At 40.0% G+C, this 15,571-nt stretch overlaps 1 protein-coding gene across 1 annotated transcript; it reads left to right on the top strand.

The window, feature by feature from the left end:
• The first annotated feature begins 918 nt into the window (after positions 1-918).
• On the top strand, positions 919-1,641 carry LOC142176730 (uncharacterized). The gene has a single exon (XM_075244950.1). The coding sequence runs from the start codon at positions 919-921 to the stop codon at positions 1,639-1,641; it is 723 nt and encodes a 240-aa protein (XP_075101051.1).
• The last annotated feature ends 13,930 nt before the right edge of the window (positions 1,642-15,571 follow it).

Below are 15,571 nucleotides of genomic sequence, written 5' to 3'. Positions count from 1 at the left end.
CCGCTTACAGAGCCAGTACCCGATGCGCCTATCACTCAGGGGCAGAAGGGCACAACACGGATGATTGTTGGACTCTAAAAAGAGCCGTGGAAAACTTGATAGAACAAAGGAAGATAGTGCTAAGGGATGAATATATTCCCAATGTGACTAACAACCCGTTGTCGGCCCACAACAATGGGCCGGTAATCGGAATGATTTGTGAGGACAAAGAATTTGACCCAGCATTAAAGGCCATCATTGCCATCGCTGATGTACAAAAGAAACCAAAAGCTGCCCCAAAGCAAGACAAAGGGGAGAAAAGGAACAAAACCACCCCTCCAAAGTCAGAAAATAAAGTTGAAGTGGAAATTGGGGCAATGCCTCCCAAAGATGTTGTTCTCTATGTCCCTCGAGGCCGCAAAGAAAAGAGGATGGCTTTGAGTCCTCCCAGGAGATTCGAACTGAATAAGACAACCCAAATGTATGTGCCCAAAGGAGCTTATATGATGCAGGGGCAATTAATCTACCAAGGCTGAGTGAGCCTATGGTTATTGTCCGCGCACCACAAAAGCCCATGACGGATCCTACCGTTGTGCCCTGTAACTACAACAAATCAGTGGTGACTTACAAAGGCAAAGAAATCTCGGGAGAAGTTTAAGAAAATAACCCGGCTGAAAAGTATTTCAATTTGGAAGAGGTGAACAATGCCACTAGAAAGCGCTTCCCATCTAAGAAGCCCGTGAGTGCCGAAGAAGCGGAGGCCTTCTTTCAAAAGATGAAAATGGCAGATTATGAGGTGATCGACCAGCTTCGAAAATTTCCCGCACCAGTCTCCTTGCTATCTTTGTTGATGAACTCCATCGAACATCAAAAGTATTGATCAAGACCCTTAACGAAGCATATGTGCCTGTTGAGACCTCTGTAGAGTAGTTGGAGAGAATGGCCAAAAGATTTTTCGCAATCAACCAGATCTCCTTTAGCAAAAATGACTTGCCCCCAGAAGGGGCCGTACATAACAAAGCCCTGCACCTGACAGTCAAATGCGAAGGGTACTACGTGAAAAGGGTTATGTTGGACGGTGGCTCTGGGGTTGACATTTGCCCACTCTCAACTCTGCAGCGTATGGAAATCGATACTGAAAGAATCCGACCCAATGTTTGTGTACGTGCCTTCGATGGTATCAAAAGGGACACAATTGGAGAGATTGATCTAATTCTGACCATTGGCCCAGTAGACTTTAAAGTAACCCTCCAGGTTCTGGACATGGACACCTCCTACAACTTTCTTTTGGGGAGGCCATGGATTCATGCAGCGGGGGTTGTACCCTTTATTCTTCTCCAAATGGTGAAATTCGAGCATGAGGATCAAGAGATTGTGGTCCACGGGGAAGATGAGAAATCAATTTATCGGGACCCATCAGTCCCATGTCTTGAAGCAAGAGAGGGGAGTGAGCACATAGTCTATCAGACCTTTGAAATTGTTGTCGCAGATCAGTGTGAAGAAGGAAAACCTTGCCCTCAACCATTTCTTTCCAGTGCATCAATGATGGTCGCTAAGGAAATGATCAGGCTCGGCTTCAAACCGGGGAATGGGCTCGAGAAATCATTGCAAGGAATAGCTGAACCTATCACCCTGCCTGCCAGTGAAAAGTTCTTTGGGTAGGCTTCAGACCCATACCAGCTGATGTAAAATGGGTAGATGATAGAAAGAATGATGGTTGGGTCTTGCCTCAGCCGGTGCCGCATCTGTACAGAACATTTATCAAGCCGAAATACAATGAGGAAGAGGAAAATGAGGCCTTTACGGCTGAAGAAATCGAAAAAACTATGTGGGTCCATGAGGAAGATAAGTATTTCAAAAGAGGTAGAGCCAAATGTTCAGCCATGGTATCATGACATCAAAAGATTTTTGAAAACCAAAGAATACCCTGAGAAAGCCAGTGGGGACCAAACGAGAACCATTAGACGGCATGCAAGTGGTTTCTTTTTGAGTGGTGATGTCTTGTACAAAAGGACCCCGTACCTCAACTTGTTAAGATGTGTTGACGCCGAAGAGGCTGGAAGAATTATGTACGAAGTACACGCAGGAGTGTGCAGACCCCACATGAACGTGTCATCAGTGGGCTATTATTGGATGACCATGGAAAAAGACTGCTTTAGTTTTGTTCGGAAGTGTCATCAGTGTCAGGTGCACGGGGATTTGATTCATGCACCGCCCATAGAACTGCATCACATATCAGCACCTTGGCCATTCATCGCCTGGGACATGGACGACATTGGGCCAATCGAGCCAAAAGCCTCAAATGGGCATAGATTCATATTGGTCGCCATCGGCTATTTTACTAAATGGGTTGAAGCAATCACTCTCAAATCCATCACCAAGAAAGTTATGGTAGATTTCGGGCACTCCAATCTTATTTGCCGTTTCGGCATCCCTACAACTATTATCACGGACAATTCTGCAAGCTTGAATAGTCATTTATTGGGAGAGATATGTGAGCAATTCAAGATAACGCATCGGAACTCTACTCCTTATCGGCCTAAAGCCAATGGTGTCGTTGAAGCAGCAAATAAGAACATCAAAAAGATTTTGAGAAAGATGATCCAAAGTTCCAGGCAGTGGCATGAAAAGTTGCCTTTTTCATTGTTGGGATATCGCACTACGGTGCGCACATCGATCGGAGGAACTCCGTATCTTTTGGTTTATGGCACTGAAGTCGTAATACCCGCAGAGGTCGAAATCCCTTCTCTCCGAACCATTGTGAAAGTTGAAATTGAAGACAGTGAGTGGGTCAAAACCCGCCTGGAGCAATTAACCCTGATTGATGAGAAGCGAATGGCCGCAGTCTGTCACGGGCAGTTGTACCAACAACGAATGGCCCGTGCTTACAACTAGAAAGTGCGGCCTAGAAACTTTGAAGTGGGGTAACTCGTTCTAAGGCATATTCTTCCCCATCATCAGGAAGTAAAAGGGAAATTTGCTCCCAATTGAAAGGCCCAAACATCAACAAAAAGATATTGCCCAGAGGAGCATTGTACTTGGGAGATATCGAAGGAAATGATCCCGAGGCAGCTGTGAATGCAGACGCGGTCAAAATGTACTACGTATAGTCTTTCTGCAGCAATAGCACTATTCAATTGGGATGACAAAGGCTTTCATTCTCTCTACCCTAAAAACTCCAATCCTTTTACCAACCCTTTGAGCCGGTTACTTTTCTCTCATTACCCTCTTTGGAACTCGAAAAAAAAAACACAAGATGTAACAACAAAAGCAAAATGCTTTCCTGAACTACGTTCGACTTGATTCCGAAAGGATACGTAGGAAGCCTCCCTCTGGGGTTCAGTCACACCAAATAAAAATTCAGAGCTCCATAAAAAGTGAAACTGGGGCAGATTTTATAATAGTTCGGCGATGATCCTGCCTGAACGGTTTCAAAGTTGTAATTCAATCCAAATTCTTTTTACCCCAAACCTTGTTCAAGTCCTTTCGGTCAATCAGTGAAAGGTTTTCAAAATCGGAGAACGTTGTTGTTTGGATCCGATGTAATCAAAATGAGAGAAATAAAATGAGAGAGTTTTATTGGTGAAAACCCACACGGGCACCATGAGGCGATGGTAAGCAGAGAAATGAAAAACGAGAGAGCTTGTTAGTGAAAACTCGTAAAGAGAACTATAAGGCGACGGTGAGAAAAGAAATGAGAGAGGTCAATTGGCGAAAACCCGCAAAGGGCGTCGTTGATGGAAAAGAAGAAACCCTCACCACTATTGGTATTGAAAGAGTCTTGGCAGGGTTCTCGGTTTTAAAACACGGGTCGTAATGGATTTATGAGAAATTGGATAGTTGTGCATATCAGGCATTCAGTCCAAGAAGCATGTCATGTTTATTGAAGTCTCTATGCACCCCAGATAAGTCCTTTGTTCATCCCCAAAAGGGACACTTCTCTTTAAATTCATTTTCTTGTCCTTTGTTTACTTTTCCTTGAATCCCTTTTAGTCTAACTCTGTTCCGAAACTAATACAAAGAAAAGGTGGCAAGACTGGCTTTACAGGGCTCTTGCCTAACAAAAGCTAAAGAAAGGTACCTAGCCTCAGCGGGTGCATCAAGTCGATTCCGACTGGACATGAGGGTTGATGCTCTGAAATCAAAGTTATTGGAAGGGAAGATAAAGCCAAGGGTAAAAGCCTAAAGGCAGAATAAAGCGAAAGGGTCGAAGCCCCACGCGGGCGAGCCATCATGAAATCTTAAAAGTTGAGTCCCTCGGTTTGAAAGACAAATCACTTTTCAAAAAACCACCAAGTAGCAGAGGTTCTCAACAAAGGTTCAGGTCGAGATCGAGTGATCAAAACAATCAAGGCCATAAAACCAACCACCGTTTCAAACTAACAATTGTTCTTTGTTTAAAATTGAAATATGTGCAGCCCAAGGCAACAACGCAAAAGCAGGTGCAGCCAAAAGAAAGCTGCACAAAATCTAGAAACAGCTTCGCAGTAACAATCAATCCAAAAGGGAAGCTTTCCTCCAAAATTCCTTCCTGCATTTTATTGAAATAAAATGAAATGAAAAGAAAAATGAAAAAAAAACAAGAAAAAAGAGGAAAATCCGAACAAATGATAGTTCAGAATCCCCAATCTCAATCTTTTACACATTTTGCCAACATTAGGGCTCCAATCCCTAAGTTGATGCTTTTTAGACATAGGGTCTCCATTCCCTAGTCGCTTTTTTGCCAACATTAGGGCTCCAATCCCTGAGTTGAGATTTTATACATAGGGCCTCCATTCCCTAGTCGCCTGTTTGCCAACATTAGGGCTCCAATCCCTGAGTTGATGCTTTTTAGACATAGGGCCTCCATTCCCTAGTCGTCTTTTGCCAACATTAGGGCTTCAATTCCTAAGTTAAGATTTCAAGACATAGGGCCTCCATTCCCTAGTCGCCTTTTTGCCAACATTAGGGCTCCAATCCCTAAGTTGAGATTTTTTAGATATATGGCCTCCATTCCCTAGTCACCTTTTTGCCAACATTAGGGCTCCAATCCCTGAGATGATGCTTTTTAGACATAGGGCCTCCATTCCCTAGTCGCTTTTTTGCCAACATTAGGGCTCCAATCCCTGAGTTGATGCTTTTTAGACATAGGGCCTCTATTCCCTAGTCTCCTTTTTTCCAACATTAGGGCTCCAATCCATGAGTTGAGATTTTAGACATAGGACCTCCATTCCCTAGTCGCTTTTGCCAACATTAGGGCTCAAATCCTTAAGTTGAGATTTTTAGACATAGGGACTCCATTCCCTAGTCGTGTTTGCCAACATTAGGGCTCAAATCCCTAAGTTGAGATTTTTAGACATAATGCCTCCATTCCCTAGTCGCTTTTGCCAACATTAGGGCTCCAATCCCTAAGTTGAGATTTTTAGATATAGAGCTCCATTTCCTAATTTTTCTTAAGGACACATGATCCTTACTTTATTGCTTTCAATAGAGAAATAATGTAGGTTTTAGTTACAAATAATTCACAAAATTTTCCTAGTGAAAACTAGGGCAGAAAAATTTCGTTCGTTGGTCTGTTTTGGTGTCTGAGCAGGTCTGACCTAGAGGTGCAGGTTTCGAGATGACCAAAAGAATGAGTCTTAATCCAGAACAAAGAAAACAAGAAAAAGGACAAAAAACAAAGAAGTGAAGTCAAAGTTTGAAACGGAGAAGGATGCGGACTGCTCAAGATATGATTGAAGTCACAAGCTTCGCATGTCCCGCCTTGATCTAAAGCTGAAGAATAAACCAGCGGTTACAGCTGACGAGCATCAAGATTCAGATCGGAGTCTGCAGCAAGACCTAGCCAAGACTCAAGATCAAGTTTCAAGAGATTTATAGATATGAATCTTGTAACTCGTAGTTAATAGGTTTAGCTAGCTTAGCTTTTGATTTTCCTTTTAGTGTAATAAGGGGGTCAGCAAGCAGTAGCAGTAGCAACAGTAAAATCATAGCTCCCGGTAGTCCCAGCTACCAAAACTTCCAGAACTACACTAACTTAATTCCTTTATAGCCAAGGATATGTAGGCAACCTTTGAAGCAAGGTTCGGTCAGACTCTTTTCAAAAATGTTTCTCATGGAGTGTCAAACGGGCAAAAATCCCTCGTGATTGCTCATTTTATCTTTGCCCGAAAACCCTTCGTATCTCCGAGCAAATAGGTGTAGTTGTGAGCACGTGATTTTTGCCCTATATGAAATACTCCTATAAAATCCCAAGAAAATAGATTTTTGTTAATTATTTACAATTTTAGGAATTTTGTAGAATTTCATTTAATTGTTTGCATTTTGTGCATGTTTAAGTTTTATTTAAATCATGAAAAATATCAAAATATCGCGCATTGCATTTAGGATTTAATTTTACATTTTTAGATTAGTTAGTAAATTAGTGTTTTATAAAAATGGAAAATCACAACAAAAAATAACTTATTTTTGCCTTCTTTACTGTTTAATTTCGAATTTCGGTAATTTTCTTTTAATTTGGCACTTAATTAGTTGTGGTAATTATTATTTTGAGTTAATTAATTTAATTTGGTAGGATAATCTAGTTTTGAGATTTTAATTTAGGCTTTTATTTTTATTAGGAAAAAAAGGAATTAAAAGAATTTGAAAAAAACACGAAAATGAAGAAGAAATGAGAAGATTCGGATTTCTGAGCCAAAAAGTTAAAATCCCTCAAGCCCAAATCAATTTTACCCGTCCAAACCCGTTAAATCCGGCCAGACCACCCCATACCCGGTCCTCACAACTCAATGACCAAACGACATCGTTTTCCGTTACCCCTTAATCAGGACCGTCGATCTTAATTGATCGGATGGTCTGGAACTGAGTCCCCTCTAATATATAACTGTTCAAACGTTCACCCCCTACCCCCTCGTCTCTCATCTCTCTCACCCCAGCCAAACAAAAACCATAAAAGCCGCCCTTATCTCCACTCGCCACTAGTGGCGGCACCACCGCAAATCACCACTAAAAATACACCCCTGAATCCTCTCCGCCACCCAACCCCGAATCTCCAATCACCTTCCCTCAAAACTCCTTGAAACGTCTCGAATCTTGATTCAAAGGAGAAACCCTAGCGCCGCCCTTGTTTTCTTTGGTGGCGGCGCCACCTCTGTTCAACCCTAAACTAACACCAGAGAACCTCCAAGGCTCCCTCACTCCAAATCCCCATTTGTTTTCCCTCGAATTACCCTAACTTTTGTCGAATCTTGAATCGAAGTTGAAGCTTTAAAAACCTAAAATCAGAATCTCTTGAATCTGTGGCATGCATGACATAGGCTTCCAGTTTTTCGAGTTTTGAAATCTGATTCAATGCAAAAAAATAACTTATTGTTGCCCGCTTGTTCTTGACAAAGAACAAGTGATTAGCATCAATTTTGTTTAAATCAGGGCATCCAGAAGTGTTTATTTGAGTTGGTAAGTCCTCCTTTCTCTTATCTTTTCTATCCATTTCGTTATTTCACCACTTACTCCTCTTCGTTTCTTCTCATTTTTCGTGAGTAGATTGAAAATTGACCAAGGTTATGAACCTAAGCTTTCTTTTTTCTGGATCGATCCATGTCTGTATCTGTTTCGGCTATTTTTCAATTTTTCTTTCAACTTTTAAACGTTGCTTTATTCACTCGTCATGCTTAATTGTCACTCATGACTTTAAGCTTCTGATTTTTAGTTTTATGATTAGTTTAATTAGATGTTGTTGACTTGGTAATATAGTTAATTCTAGCTCATTAATTGGTTTAAATCAGTTGTTTAGTTTAGATTTTGGTTTTGAAATCATTTAATTGGTTTCTTCTTCTGTTTTTCATGAATTACCAAATGGATTTTCTGATTGGCTTTGGGCTTTGGGGTCATTTCTGGCCCATTTTCAAGGGAAGCCCACTCATTTTGGTTTAAGTCTTGGGTCAGAATTGACCCATATGGTCTGTTGTGGTAAATAACAAAGGGTCTGGGGGCTAATTTAGGAAACCTAAGTTGGGGAAATCTGATGTAACTAACTTGGGAAGCCTCCTAGAAGCTCGCCTTTGGGACTTTTCTGAAAATTTGAGTTTTAACCTAAGGATTTCCAAGCAAAAACCAAAATTCCAAGAGGGTCTAAAGGCAAATTTGATTTCTTTTAAGCTGCCCTAATAAATTGCCTATAAAGGCATCCTTACTTGAGGTTGAAATCATATTTTGGGAGAGCTTAAAAAAGACTGAAAAGAAAATGGCTGAGCATTTTTTTTGAGTAAAATTCTAATATAACACTGAAGATTCTACATTTTCCTTTGTTTAAAAATTGCTCAAATCTCACTTGGCTTCAGCTTTTGATCTTTCATTGCTCAGTTAACATTACTGAAAATGACAAAGTCTTGCATTTGGGTTGAAATGGATTAAGTTTTGGATCTTTAAAAGTTTGGTTTAAAGTGTTGTTGTTTGGTTCTACTGTTTTATTGCCGAAATCTGGGTTCTGTTTTGTTGTTGCTGCTTCACTGATCTCAAGCTTTGTTTTCTGGTTTATTTTGCTATATTCGGGTACATGTTTCTGAATCCTATATAATGTGAGGCTCGAATTGAAGATTGAAATGAAAAATGGAAGTTTGAAGCATAGCATCAACTTCCTAGTTCATAGTTTCATTTTCTCGTCTTTCTGAATTCCCTTGTTATGATTCGTTTGATGTATTGTGTTTGATTCGCTGCTAACAGCACACTCTCAAGAGCTATATTTGGTCTGCATTTAGTGTGGAGTTCAATCTTCTATCGAGTATATTATAGCTAGGTGATCATTGAATTTTTTACCACTGAATCTGATTCTGACCTACTATGGAAACTTGATGTATAACTGGTGTAATAGAATCAGTAGTTACATTCTGCATTCCATCATGATAAATAGTGTAGACTGTGTTAGACCTCCTCCTATTATGTAATTCATTTAGACTGTCATAACAGGTTTTGTTGTATTTAAATAATGTTGTGATCATGCAATGGCTAGCTGATTGTTTCTTAAGTAGTAAAGGGTCCAGGTTACTTCAAAAGTCGATTTATGCATTGATCTTACTCATTTTAGCTTAGTGATGTCCATAAGTTTTCAAATGTTCGAAGGGATGTAGGTGTGATTGTAGTTTTAAAAATCAGATTTGAAAACCGTTGAGTTCTAGCTGAGTTCTTTGTATGTGTGAGGTCAATTAATTATGGATATAAGTCTAATGTTTGGCATGTTACATTGATGATTATACAAGTTTGTTTTATGGGTGATGGTAACAGTGCCTAGAGTAAAACTGGGAATTGATAGCAAGGTGTATTATTAAATGGGTTGCTTTTGTCAAGTGATGAGTAACACAATAGGCACGTCTCTTCGGTTTGCACACCTGTTTGCCTCCATTGGGGATCGATTCCGAGTTCTCCGCATGTAGCCTGTGCTTGCCAATATTTGGGATCTTGTTGGGCTTGAGTATCGAAATCATTATAAGTTGAAAGGAAGTCCATTGCGTGGTCAGCCTCTCGATTTAAAAAAAATTGAATTAGGGCGTCAATTTAGGAATAGTTGCAATTCCTTTAAGTCGTATTTAATTATTGTAGTCAGTGGAGGTGAGCCATATTAGCAACACAAATAGTCTATGGCCCTCCAAACGTTAGTTTGAATACCTTTTTAAAATGGAATTGAGGTGCGCTGCACCAAATATAATCTCAAACGCGTGGCCCTCACTTAATTATTTCTTTTAAAAAATGGGAAGGCAGTCGTAGAAATGAAGCCTATCGCCACGCATACTCCGGGGTGATGATCACCACCTGTACCTCACATCTCGGCACAGTGGAACGTGTAACCCGCCTGTTGTTCCATAGAATTCGAGGCGTGCCATTTAGCAAATTTCCATGGCCCTCGCAAAGTTAACAACGCGCAGTTGCTTTAGGCACGTTATTTCAATAATATTACCTTCCTAAATTCGGGTGCGCATTTCATGTGACCCAAATCCAAATCTTAGTAACGTCGAATAAAATGTGTTTCGGATTGCGGGTACATTTCATGTGGCGCGGTCCAAAGGCATGTTTTAGACGATGTTAAATCTTCTTTAAAATTAATTAACTGCGGTTAATAAATATTAAAATATACCATAGGCTAAAACATGTATTAAAATCAAATAATATGTCAATTTTAATAGTTTAAGCGACCGAGCTAGAACCACGTAACCCATGAATGCCTAACACCTTCTCCTGAGTTAACAGAATTCCTTACTTAAGAATTTCTGGTTCGCAAACTTCAAAAGGAAAGTCGAATTTCCTCGATTTGGAATTTAAAATAAACCGGTGACTTGGGACACAAATAATTATCCCAAGTGGCGACTTTGAAAATCAAATAAATAATCTCATTTCTAATAATGTCACTTGAATTGAAAAAACTCCCTTATATCCCCTCGGGGTATGTAAAAAAGAGATGTGACAATACTCTATGAGGATTAAGAGCTATGGGTTATCATAACTATCTCTCGATCAACTACAATAATTTACTAAAGCATTCTCTCGAACTACTCTAGTTGACAATATGTGCAGCTCTAAATTATCCCACCAAAGTTTCGGTATCCCTAAGCCCACTTTTAAGTTCAAGTAATGAATCTCTTCAATTACCCAAAAGTGGTGTTGTTCAACAGCTGTCCAACCTAATATTCTTTCTCAAGTAATATGAGGTAATTAAACACGATTAATCAAGGTCCCATTCAATTAATCACCATACAAAACGTAGTTGAACAATCATATAATAAATCCGGCTCGATTATAACAAGTTGAATCAAAACTTCAACCAACAATTGGTTCCATCTACCCTAGATAATTGTTTAGCTACTCATAACAAAATAAGAGAAAACTACTAATTTGTTCATAATGTAAAATTGCAAGAAATAAAAGGAGATAGAAAAACTCTAATGTTTGGTTGATATTCTCACACTTGTTCTTGCCTCCAAAGTAGTCTAAAAACAAGCTTAATTGTGTCTTGGGCAATCTTCTAAAGTTTATAAGGGTTTGGAACAAGTTTTCCCCGAATTACACTTTGGTCCCCAATTTTCTGGCACTTGAACAGTTCACCGCAGTCGCGGCAAAACCGTGGTGAAGGCTAAACGTTCTGCCTCGCTTAATTGTCTGTCGCGGTTCAACCGCGGTTCCACCGCGGTCGCGGTGGATTTCACCTCAGTCCACTTTTTCTTCTTTATGCTCGGGTAATTCTTGATTGGGCGTTTTCTTCACATTATTGACTCCAAAACACTTCGTATTGCTTCCTCACTTAAATTATTCCCTGCAAAGCAAAAGAACACCAATTAGAGCATTTTGTTATAAGTTCGCCTATAAAATAACAATAAAGCATGGTAATATTAAGGTGTAAATATCACCTATATAGCCTAATATCAGTCATCTTCTTCTGAATCTATGTCCATTTGCTGTGTTGTCTCATTGCATGTCACAGTCATTGGTTTATCAAGACAAGTAATAGTAATGCTATATTGGTAAAGCAAGGAGAGAAAATGATAACAATAAATATTAATTCGTAAGAAAAATTAAAAAAAATGCTTTTGATAATTTGAATAACTATTTTGAACATTGAAGACCTTATTGCGGGAATTGAAAAATGCGAAAAGAAAATTATTTAGTAAATAAAACAGTGAATAATGCTTGCTTTTAGCCTTGCTACCCCAAGGCTCGTCGGGCGTTGGTTGTCCTGATGGTCCGATTCTCGAGATGTGCCCTTCTGCTCACAGCCTATATGGAAGGGCCTTCCTCCCCCTACTCCTCAAGAATAACGTAATAGTCCATATCACTATCCTTTAAAAAAAAGTTCTTCACTGCTGCAAGTGCTTCTTCTCCATCTGGCACATAAATAATGTCGGCCTATTGCAAGGTCTGCTCCAGATGCGGTATTGGCTGCTCTAGTGGGTAGTAAGGACCGCGCCATGGTGGTGACCAGCTATTGAATTCTTCCCAGGTGTATTCATATCCCAAATCGATGGTAGTGCCATATTTCTTGAGTTTTATGGGTTTAGAGATTCCTTGGAGGTTTTTGCCGAGCCCTTTGCCAGGTTCGTACCCACTCCAACTCAGCATACTCTCAATTTTGCTATCCTACCATTTGTCTTTGTCGATAGCATTGACCCGCTCAATGTGGTGGTAAGTTTCTCCACCCAGCTTCTTTCTTCCCTCGATTGCCGGAATGGTCTGGCAACTGTATATAGGGTTGCTACCGTCGCCGTGGATGATCACTTCCTGGTGATTCCATTCGAACTTTACTGCCTGATGCAACGTTGATGCTACAGCCCCAGTAGCAGAATCCATGGCCATCCCAACAGCAAGTTGTAAGATGTTGGTACATCTATTACCTGGAAATCGACCTCAAACAAGGTTGGTCCCATCTGCAGGCATAGACTAATCTCACCAATAGTGGACCTCTGAGAACCATCGAAGGCTTTCACATTGATTGCTCCATCCTTTATCTCATGCAGCCCTTTACCCAACTTCTTGAGTGTTATCAGCGAACAAATGTTAAGACTAGAACCTCCATCGATTAGGATTCTGGTGATGAAATAATCTTCGCATTGCACGGTGATATGCAGTGCTTTGTTGTGCCCTAGCCCTTCGGGTGACAGCTCGTCCTCATAAAAGGTTATCTTATGGATTTCCATCACTTGACCTACCATAATAGACACTTCTCTGCTAGTGATGTTACTTGGTAAATATGCTTCATTTAGAACCTTTAATAGAGCATTCTTGTGCGTCTCAGAATTTTGCAGCAAAGAGAGAATAGATATTTGTGTTGGTGTCTTGTTTAACTGGTCGATGATTGAATATTCCTTGGCCTGTATCTTCCTCCAAAGGTCGTCCGGACCTGTCTCAATGAGAGGCGGCCGATTGGAGGCCTACTTGCTTGATTCAGCTAGATGTTCAGGGGTATAGATTCTACCAGTTCTTGTCATACCATGTGCTGTGATAGTTTCTTCAGTCCTGACCTTTCCTTTCCTTCTCGCCTCGGCTATATAGTCCCAGGGTACAGCATTTGTATAGAAGGGTGGCATGGTTGACATCTCCACTAGGATCAGCGCAGCTACCCTCACTTCTGTTTAACCAAAAATCTGAGTCTTTGATCAAAGCTAAAAAGAAATTCGGGTTACTGATAATCAGGAGATAAAAATAAAATATTTCCGAGAATGATGATAAAGCAATAAAAAAAATTGTATTTCAGTAAGATTCCAATAGTATTCCGTATCCTTACAGATGGTGAGTTCTTCTCCTTTTATAGCTAATCCTAGGAGAAGATGTAATGTCTTTGTCTTAATGAGGCAATTATGAGCAATAAATGACATTAAAAGAAACGTTACACAATCATTTCTTTTTAAATCAAATATTCTAACGTATTTGATATTTAATGCTATATTTAAACTCTTTTACGTCATCAGATTCGTATCTTCAACTTCTTCCGATCTTCGGTCTTTAGATGACTTGGATAGGTACGAGACTCGTACCTATTTTAGTAACGGTCCGCACCAATGTTGCTTTCTTTTTCCCTTATCTGTTGTCACCCGTGCCTCTTGGCTATTTATTGTGTTTTGACCGTTTGACCAGTCCACGTGTCATGCCACGTCACCTACAATGTAAATTCAGTTTTTTCCCAATACAGATAGTCCCCCCACTTTCCATTTATTTATCAAGTAAATAATTGGGAAGTGGATTTTCATAAAAAGGGAATTTTTGCCGTAATTAATATTATGACAAATACTGACGCTTCAATTGTCCCTTCCATTTAATGCTTTACATACGTGTCACCTTCTGATTGATTCTGCAATTCTACCCCTTTTTTCGAGACTTCTTCATTCACACTATTCACGAAATGATAGTTGCCTTTATTATAGGCTTTCTTTCATTGCACTTCTAAGTTTGATGGTTGTCATTATAAGTATTTTTAACCCTCTTTCGTTTACCTCCTTCTTCATAGATCTTCAACAATTAATTTCTTACTTACTTGTATTTTCTCTCCCTTTTGGTACATCCTTCTTCAACAATGTCATCTCCAAACCCCAACCCTAGAAAAGTTCCAATTCTCGATCACTTCCCCAATGCCCCCACAAGACATAGGAGAGGCAGAGGAGGTAGGCTTCGGAGCTTGGGCCTAGGGTCCGCTCGTAATGGTTTATTTGGTCCTGCTTCTTCTTCTCTTAGTATCGGGAGTTCTATTCCGAAGACCCCTTCTTCTAAAGGTAAAGAAATCTTTGATTCTTCTCAAGAACCTTTAGTCGATGAAATTGTTCCCAGTGATTTGTCTTTTGGGAGTGATAGAACGACTCTTCAAAGGCAAATTGTAAATTTAGATAAAGCTGACTCTTATCCTTCATTAGTAACCGAGCTTGCAATTCCTACCATCAGAAGGGATTGTAACTGGAGCAATAGTCTTCGAATGTCAATTCCTTCCCCAAATCAGAGAATTTCTTCCTTTAGAAATGGTTACTCTTTTGTTTATACTTACCCATTTACTTTGGGTTTTAATCCTCCGGTTGACCCAGTCATTATTAATTTTTGCCATTTCTTTAAAATCTGTTTGGCCCAAGTCGGTCCCCTAGTGTGGAAAGCAGTGGCTTGTCTGAGGTACTTATCTGTCAAAGCCAATGTCGACTTCACCCTTTCTCACCTTATTCATTTATACCATCCCAATTTAATGCGCCATGGGGTTTTTACCTTAACTGCAAGAAGCAAAAAGGTTTTGGTAAACCCTGAAGATGACAGGGATCGTGGATGGTACACCCGTTACGTTGTTGTACGTACGGTGGACTTGCTTGGTGAAACAAATATTCCCTTCCCTGAGAAGTGGAATTTTGCACGTAAGTTTCCTTTTATTTACCGCACCTATTTTTGAGAATTCTGATTCTTTTTCTCACTTCGTCTCTTTTTGGTTTTTTGTAGCAACCATGGGAGATGTGGAACTTATTCCTGACTTCCGTGGTTGGGTAGATTCAATTTTGAAGATTGCTCCTAAGGATCAAAGAACCTGGAAATCAATTTCATCTTTACATGGCTGGAAGGTGAAAACACATGGTATATCTCTTTTTACATGTTTTTTTTCTTTTTACATGTTAAGCACCTTTTTCTCAGTGTTGATTATGTATCCTTCTTTTGATCAGGATTTCGTGTTAGAGGAATGACAGCTGAAGTAGCTATGGCCATTCGCATGTCTGCTAATGCTGCACTTGATTTGAACAAGGCTCGAGCTTCGCTTCCCAAAAGGAAAGCTATAGGAGAAAGTTCTGAGAATGAGGAAGAGGAAGATACCTCTTTAATTACCAGGCCAAGAGTTAGGAGACGAGTCATTAATAATGATGAAATTGAAGATACCCCTGCTCAAACTTCATCCACCGAGCCTGTTTTGATTCATTCTGACGAGGACACCGTGACAAAAGATACTAATGAATTAACTCAGTGTCTTTTTGATAGTGGTTTTGAGAGTGGCGGGCTCGGCCCTGTTTTTGATGAAGCTCCTCTCTCCTCATTCGTTCCTATTTCCTCCATTCCTTTGCCAATTTCAACTGCACCTATTTCCGTTCCTGTGTTGGATTCTTCATCTTCTCCTTCC

The sequence above is a fragment of the Nicotiana tabacum genome, chromosome 3 (assembly GCF_000715075.1).
Source record: "Nicotiana tabacum cultivar K326 chromosome 3, ASM71507v2, whole genome shotgun sequence".
Lineage (NCBI taxonomy): Eukaryota > Viridiplantae > Streptophyta > Magnoliopsida > Solanales > Solanaceae > Nicotiana > Nicotiana tabacum.
This window is presented reverse-complemented; position numbering and strand designations above follow the sequence as displayed.

Bases quoted from the DNA above. Each gene is read 5' to 3' on its own strand.
- LOC142176730 (XM_075244950.1), top strand. From the start codon at position 919: ATGGCCAAAAGATTTTTCGCAATCAACCAGATCTCCTTTAGCAAAAAT.